The sequence below is a fragment of the Muscardinus avellanarius genome (genome assembly GCF_963383645.1).
Source record: "Muscardinus avellanarius genome assembly, chromosome: 1".
NCBI classification, from domain to species: Eukaryota; Metazoa; Chordata; class Mammalia; order Rodentia; family Gliridae; genus Muscardinus; species Muscardinus avellanarius.
Window position 1 is genome coordinate 226,060,392 of NC_137786.1, and position 8,656 is coordinate 226,069,047.

The window sequence follows — 8,656 nt, forward strand, 5'->3', positions numbered from 1 at the left end:
GTGAACTCGCCGGTGCCGCCGGCAGTATGGCTGCTGCCGCGTCGTGAAGCCGCTTTCTCGCGCGTGAGGATCTCCTCTGTGGCTCTGTTCTCAGTCCGCTTTCTCTCTGGAGCCTGGTGATTTTTTTGTTTTCCTGGTGATGTTGTTTTCTGGCTTTGAAAGGCGCTGATTTTGTAGTAATGGAGATTTGTTGTTAGCGGGGCTCTTAAGCCCCACTTTTCTCGGTCGCCATCTTCCCGGAAGTCCAAAAATCTTTATTCTTTATTTTTAAACAGGGTTTCACTAAGCAGCTGAGACTGGCCGCGAACCTGCAATCCTCCTGTCTCAGCCTCCCAAGTACTGGGATTACAAATGTGCACCACCAAATCTGGCTCCCATTGTGTTTTGAATTGTTTTGTCAATCACATATCTCTTTTTAATCAGTAGATTTATATTTCCTTGAACTGTTTTAGGTTCAGAGAAAAATACAACAGCAAGTGCAGAAAGTTCTCACATACATATTCCCTCTCTCCAGCTCCACTATGATTTCCCTTATTCTTAACACCTGTCATTCATGTAGCTCATTATTGAACAACTGATCGACCAATACACATTATTCTTAACTAAAGTCCATAATTTACATTGGGAGTCACTCTATCTTGTACTTTTCTACAGGTTGTGACAAATGCATAAGGTGACATATCCACAGGTATAGTTCCATAAAAAGAGGTCCCCCTGCCCTAAAATCTCCATGCACCATCTCTTTACCCCTCCCTTCCCTCACCACCACATCCCTGGTGAGCACTTATTTTACTGTCCCTATAGTTTTTCCCTTTCCAGATTGTCACTTACTTGGGATCATACAGCCTGTATCTCTTCATACGGGCTCCTTTTATTTCTCAATATGCATATATGGCTTCCTTATGCGCATCTACAGACTGATATCTCATTTCTTTATTTTTTATTTTTAGTACTGGGGAATAAATGCATGGGGCATCCTACCTTCTAACTACACCCTTGGCCTTTTTTTTTATTCTTTTTATATTTTGAAACAAGGTCTCAATAGGTAACTCCTAGTCTCACTATTGCTGAGGTTGGTCTTGAACCTGCGATCCTCCTCTCAAGTACTGGGATTACAGGTAGGTGCCACCATGCCCAGCTGCAACCATTAACTTTTTAAGAAGAATTTCATGAAAAACACATTTTACGAGCTTCAATCAAAGACCCCATTAGAAACCCATTCTTTTCTCTGCACTGAGAGAACCCAAGAAACGCCATAGTATGCCAGGTGTGATGGTGCACACCTATAATCCCGGTATTTAGGAGGCTCAGGCAGAAGGACCAAAGGTTTGAGGTTAGTCTCGGCACCTTACAAGACACTCAGCAACTTAGAGGACCCTGTCTCAAAATAAAAAATTTAAAAGGGCTGGAGGCAAAGGTCAGTGGTAGAGCTCCACTAGGTTCCATTTCCAGTACCACCAAAAGAAAAAAGAGAAAGAAAGAAAGAAAAGGAAAGATGAAGGAAGGAAGGGAAGGAAGAGAGGGGAGGAGGAAGAGAAAGAGAAAAAAAGAAAAGAAACATCACTAATCCACCAAAGCCATCTTACCGCAGGCATCCTTTCCCAAATACAAAATAACTCTAAAATAGCACCCAAGCACAGGACTCCCGTTCCTCTTGTTTGTAACATAATGCCTTCCTTAACAAAAGTCTTTCTCCCAGGTGGCTGAGGAAGGAGAACCATGAGCCAATGAATCAGGGAAATAGCACCCGAGTGAGATACTTTATTTTTCAAGGACTGACCCAGTCTCGGGAGCTGAGCCTGGCCCTGTTTCTCTTCTTATCTTTGGTGTACACAGCCACTGTGCTTGGAAACCTCCTCATCATGGTGACTGTGACCTGGGAGCCCCGCCTGCACACCCCCATGTACTTCCTGCTCCGCAACCTCTCTGTCTTGGACATCTGCTTCTCCTCCATCACCGCTCCCAAGGTCCTGGTGGACCTGCTCTCCAGGAGGAAGACAATCTCTTTCAATGGCTGCATCACCCAGATGTTCTTCTTCCACCTCCTGGGCGGGGCGGACATCTTCTCTCTCTCCGTGATGGCGTTTGATCGCTACATGGCCATATCCAGGCCCCTGCACTACGTGACCGTCATGAGCAGGGGGCGATGCACGGCCCTCATCGCGGCCTCCTGGGTGGGGGGCTTCATCCACTCCATCGTGCAGATCTCTCTGTTGCTCCCCCTCCCCTTCTGCGGCCCCAATGTTGTTGACGGTTTCTACTGCGATGTCCCCCAGGTCCTCAAACTCGCCTGCACTGATACCTTTGCTCTGGAGATCCTGATGATTTCCAACAACGGCCTGATCTCCACGCTGTGGTTTGTCTTCCTGCTTGTGTCCTACACGGTCATCCTGACGATGCTGAGGGCGCACACCGGCGAGGGCAGGAGGAAAGCCATCTCCACCTGCACCTCCCACATCACCGTGGTGACCCTGCACTTTGTGCCCTGCATCTATGTCTACGCCCGGCCCTTCACCGCCCTCCCCATGGACAGAGCTGTGTCCATCACCTTCACCGTCATCATTCCCGTCCTGAACCCCATGATCTACACACTGAGGAACCAGGAGATGAAGTCGGCCATGAGGAGACTCAAGAGAAGACTCGGACCTCCCAAGAAGGAATAGACTAGGAATCCAGATTGGAAACATCGGAGCTGAAAAGATGTTTACTCAAGACACAATAGAAGGTCCCAACCAATAGACTGTCCAGAGGCTGAAGTTTATCCTACAGCAGAGTCCTCTACTAAGACTATCCACCAACAATCATCTCTATAGGGTTTTCTCATGGTAAGGTTGTTGGCACTTTAGAGCCTGGAATCTAAATTGTCAGCTCTTCAAGGAGCTCATGTGCACCTAGCCCTCAAATTCCTCGTTTTAGCCAGGCGTGGTGGCGCACGCTTATAATCCCCACGCTTGGGAGGCAGAGACAAGGAGGATCGCGCAGGTTTGAAGCCAGCCTTGCTGGCTAAAGAGTCCCTGTTTCCAAATAAAAATATAAAATAGGTCTGGGAGTGTAGCCCAGAGGTAGAAGAGTTTCCAGGAACCCCAGTACCACCAAAAAAAAAAAAAAGCCTCATTTTACAGGGGAGAAAATGGAGTCTAAGAGAAAATTACCTCTCGATTCTTGAGCTGTGGCTGTATTCCATGTTGCCCAGGTGATAACTAGTAGACAACTTCCCGGGACTAGGGATAAAGTCTATAAGTACTGTCCACTTCTTCTCGTGTGGAAATAGGTTTTCTATCACTGTCCTCGGAGGACCAAGTTTCCATTTTTCTTAGGAAGCCTCTGAATTTCCCTTGCAAATAATGAGAGATGGTTCGTGTTTTATCATAATTTTCCTAGCTGATTAATGGTAGAGGCCAGGCTAAACCTGAGATACCTCAGCCTCAGCTAAGGGTAAGCTACTGCTGCCGTCTCAGAATGGGAAACAAGCTCATCTACGAAGCGCTTAGCTGTCCTCGCCTGACCAAGGAGTACATGCTACGAGACTTCAAGAATTTCAACGTCACTATATAGCCATTCGTTGCTGGCCAGCCCTCCAGGAGGAAAGAATCCCATCCTGCCCGCATCTCCATAGCAGGCCTGACTCTGTGTGCACCAGAAGCAAACACTTAATACTCACTTTCCATTGCTCAGTGAATGATTAGTTGTTGTTTCGTTTGTTTTGTGGTGGTGGTGGTACTGGGGATTGATCCCGGGGCATTCCACCTTAGAGAACAGGATATGACTATTTTGAAACAGGGTTTCACTAAATTGCTGAGCACCTCACTAAGTTGTTGAGGCCAGCCTCAAGCCTGTGGTCCTTCTGTCTCAGCCTCACACATACTGGGATTACAGCTATGCACCACCATACCAGACTTCATTCTTCTTTCTAACATGTTTTTATTTTATTTACTTTTGTTTTTTGTTGCTGGTGTTTTTGTTTGCTTGCTTTGTTTTTGTTTTTGTTTGGTTTTTGGTGCCAGTTATTGAACACAGGTGCATTCTACCTCAACCCAACCCTAATTTTTTTTTTTTTTTTTTGGTGGTACTTAGGGGTGAAACCCAGGGGCTTTCTATCTCCGGGCTATACTCCCAGACCTATTTTATATTTTTATTTGAAAACATGGTCTCACTAAGTTGCTGAGAGCCTCTCTAAGTAGCTGAGGCTGGCTTTGAACCTGTGCTATCCTCCTGTCTCAGCCTCCCAAGCGCGGGGATTACAGGTGTGCACCACCACACCCAGCCTAACCCTAAATTTTCTTTTTAAAGGGTTTCCCTAAATTTCTCAGGCTATCCTCGAACCTGTGATCCACTAGTCTCAGCCTCCAAGTACTGGTGTTGCAGGCGCGCGCCCAGCTCCACTCTAGCGTGCTCTTGAACACCTCCTCTGCCATGTAAGGGAATTCCAGTGGTTCTCCTGGAGACCAATTCATTCATCAAGCAAAAAGCTGAAATTGGTAATAAGCTAAATGGATGCCTTGATCGGCTTGAAACAACCCAGTCTTGCCTCACATGAAATCTCCGGTGCTCATGTGGCTGGAATAGCACATGAGAGAGAAAGAAGCATTCTATCGGTGTGATGGAGAGGGTAAACATGAGCAAGGCACCTGCTCTAGAGCAAACTGAGCACAGTGATCATGGCAGAGACTGAGGTGGGGTGCGTCCTGGGTCCAATCTCAGTAGAACCTCCCAAGAGATCAATTTCAGATGCTCTAGGGGACTTGTGGAAGGCCCCAGGGATCATCCCAGTATGGAGGAGAGGCAGAACAGGAGAGTTTTAGCCAGAGAAAGTGATTCACACCCCTCTTCCCACTACTCGAGAAGCTGAGTCAGAAAGATCACAGGTACAAGGCTAACCTCAGCAATTTAGTGAGGCCCTGTTTCAAAATAAGAATTTAATTTGGCCGGGCGTGGTGGAGCACGCTTGTAATCCCCGCGCTTGGGAGGCAGAGACAGGAGGATCGCGCTGGTTCGAAGCCAGCCATGTGCGCTGGCTTAGGAGACCCTGTTTCCAAATAAAAATGTAAAAATAGGTCTGGGAGTATAGCCCGGAGGTAGAAGGGCTTCCAGGAACCCCAGTACCACCAAAAAATAAAAAAAAAAAGAAGAAGAATTTAATTTAGGGCTAGGGGGTATAGATCAGAGGGAAGATTCCCACATTCAACACACACACATACACACACACACACACACACACACACACACACACACACGTGAAAAGCTGGGGATGTGTCCCAGAGATAGAATACCCGAGGTTCAATCTTCAATGCAGAAAGAGAGAGAGAGAAAAGGAAGGGGAAAGAGAGGGAGGAAGAGAGGGAGAAAAGTTGGTTTAGAGTGGATCTAAGGGACATAAACCAAAGCTGGGTATGTCAAAACTAACCTGAGGGAGGCAAGCACAGAAGGATGAGATACTCCAGTGCAGTGGCCTAAGCTCAGCACAGCAGACACTGTTAACAAAATTCACATGTATGTGTCTTTGATCCTGGATGGTGCTTTACTAAACTTAGAAGATTTTCTTAACTGCATTTGGGCTTTTTTTTTTTTTTGATGGTTGTTACTTCCTGCCTAGAATTAAAATTCTTCACCACCCTTCTGACTTCAACCTTGAGTTTAGTATTCAATTACCCATGTAACAAAACCTTCAAGAATCATTCAAACCTCTTTTTGAACCAAAGAGTACAGAATTGCATGCTACATACCCAGAATGTTCCTTTATCTATTAGCAGTAGTAGCAGATATTTTCTTTCTTATAAATCATTTTAAGTTTTTAAGGCGTGCTGGTCACAAAAGGAAATTTCTTTTCTTCATACTTTTTGCTGAATTTATTCTAACACTTAGTCTTCACTTTCCAGAGGAAAATAATAAATTGGAAAATTACAAGAGACTAGTTCATATAAATATAAGTACATATACCCACATATATGTGTGTTCTGTCCACATACATGTATTTATATATGCATTCTTCATATGAGAAAAATATAGAAATATAGAAAAATATAGTATATATTATACAAGAAAAGTGTTGCATATATATATATATATATATATATATATATATATATAGTGTGTGTGTGTGTGTGTGTGTGTGTGTGTGTGTGTGTGTGATTGGAGGTTTAACCACCCAGGGGCATTCTACCTCTGAGCTACACCACCCCCCAATTCTATTTTATTTTATTTATTTTGGAACAAGGTCTCGCTAAGTAACTGAAGCTGGCTACGAACCTGCAGTCCTCCTGTGCTGATATTGAAAAATTGCTCTGGTATAGGCCGGGCGTGGTGGCGCACGCTTGTAATCCCCGCGCTTGGGAGGCAGAGACAGGAGGATCGCGCAGGTTCGAAGCTAGCCGCGCGCGCTGGCTTATGAGACCCTGTTTCCAAATAAAAAAGTATAAAAAATAGGTCTGGGAGTGTAGCCCGGAGGTAGAAGGGCTTCCAGGAACCCCAGTACCACCAAAGAAAGAAAGAAAGAAAGAAAGAAAGAAAGAAAGAAAGAAAGAAAGAAAGAAAGAAAGAAAGAAAGAAAGAAAGAAAGAAAAATTGCTCTGGTATTAATTTCCAAAATGTAAAAAGCAGTCACAGCCTGGGTGCTGCATAGTAACTCAGGCAGGGATGGGCGGCAGCTGTTACATTGCAGAGTCTCTCTCTCTTTCTCTTCTTCTTCTTCTTCTTCTTCTTCTTCTTCTTCTTCTTCTTCTTCTTCTTCTTCTTCTCTCTCTCTCTCTCTCTCTCTCTCTCTCTCTCTCTCTCTCTCTCTCTCCCCCCTTTGTTCTAATTACTAACCTAGACTAACCTAGAGTAAGAATGTAAAGAAAATTAAGGCCTTAAGCCTTAAAAAGCCCTAGAAACAATTGAAACTTTTAGCCCTAAAAATATGTAGAGGCAGTCAGTGCCTCTGTTCCTTTGTGACCTCTCCTTTGTGACCTGGCCTGAGTATAGGAAAGGTAAACTCCGTGTGCTGCTTCAAAGCCCCCATAATTGATGAGCAACCAATACTGCCCAATACAATAACGGGCGGAAGCCAGGTAGATTATTGACCCCTGCACCTGGTAAGTGCACTGTCCAGACACAAAGAGCCACCACCTGGCTAAGAAATACATTACTAGCCTATTGCCTTGGTAAAGCTGATACAAACATACCAATACAAAGTCTATATAAGGGCTGTGGATGGAGGTGAGGCGTAGTTCCATTTACAGGCTCTCCGGCATGCCCCGGCTATACTGCTTTGTTTCTCTTCTCATTTTATTTCCTACTGATTTTGTAATAAAGACTTGTTGAAGCTGCACCAAGCTGTCTCTTAATTTCCCTACCCATAAAGTTTTAGCTGAATCAAGGAAAAGGAGCCCACAGCACCATTACAACTATAACACTCCTGTCTCAACCTCCCAAGTACGGGGATTACAAGCATGTACCACCACACCTGACCACCAAACTCTTTTTATGAATGATCACCTGATACCCAAACTGAATAAAGACACCTCAAGAAAATAAAATTACAGACCAATACCATGAGCCATTATATCCGACAGGCATACCTACACTTTCTATTTTAAGACCATCACATTGTGTTTCCTAAGACTGCTATGTGGAGATGACTAATAAACATAGATGCCCATTTCCAGCTGGGTGTGGTGGCACACGCTTGTATAGCGCTTGGGAGGCTGAGACAGGAGGATTGCACAGGTTCAAAGCCAGCCTCAGCTTCTTAATGAGGCTTTCAGCAACTTAGTGAGACCCTGTTCCCAAATAAAGTATATAATAGGTCTGGGAGTATAGCCCGGAGGTAGAAAAGCCCCTGGGTTCCACCCCTAATACCACCAAAAAAAATAAAAAGAAAGAAATTAATTTCCATTAAAAACGTGATCCTTCTCCTTCAAGGTGACAAGAATGTGTCGCTTTGCAATGATCTCTTAACTTATGCATTCTAATACAGGATCATTTAAGTTTTTGCTAAATTGCCCCTCATCTCCCACAATGGGAAGGTGGATTTCTTCAATGTGGAGCCGCATAACATTTCCTCACCAGTAGGTGGAGCCATTCCTCTTCCGTGTTTCCCCCTTGACCAGCTGTTTAAGAACCTAACAAACTTACCTCCAGAAATGAAGTTTGGAAACCCCTATCACAACTGTTTTCTCTCCCTGAAATTTCTTTTTTTTTTAATTGGTGCACTGTATTCATACATCATAATGGAATAAAAACTTGTGTAGACATACATGCACACATCGTCCAGTTAGCCCCTACCCCTTCCCCTCCCCATCCCTCCTTCCCATGCTTGGCTTAGTGGTTGACATCTAATATTATAGCAATTTATCCAAAATTAACAATGATAATCTTACATAACAGATTCATCTGTCTGATATCAAACTTTTGATCACTTAGAGATAACATTTCAGTATTTCTTTTTGCTTTCTTTCTTACCAGAGGATATTTTTTCTTTTTTTTTTAATTAATTTCTTTTTCTATTTTTTTAAATTATTTTTTAATTATCGTTTTTAAATTATCGTACATTTATTTTTTTTCAGGAAAAGTCTATCCTAACAAGAAATATGAACTCCAAATACCCAAAACACTCTCGAAAAAGAATAAAGCTAGTAGATGTACATTTTCTGATTTCAAACCTTATAGAGCTACAATA

At 43.8% G+C, this 8,656-nt stretch overlaps 1 protein-coding gene across 1 annotated transcript; it reads left to right on the forward strand.

Moving 5' to 3' along the window:
* Nucleotides 1–1,378: 1,378 nt before the first annotated feature.
* Nucleotides 1,379–2,663, forward strand: LOC308279684 (olfactory receptor 4D11-like; the record flags this gene model as incomplete). The annotated part of the gene is made up of 1 exon (XM_080719802.1): nucleotides 1,379–2,663. Exon 1 carries the CDS (start codon nucleotides 1,728–1,730, stop codon nucleotides 2,661–2,663), a length of 936 nt encoding a protein of 311 aa, XP_080575928.1. The 5' UTR covers nucleotides 1,379–1,727.
* Between the last annotated feature and the right edge of the window lie 5,993 nt (nucleotides 2,664–8,656).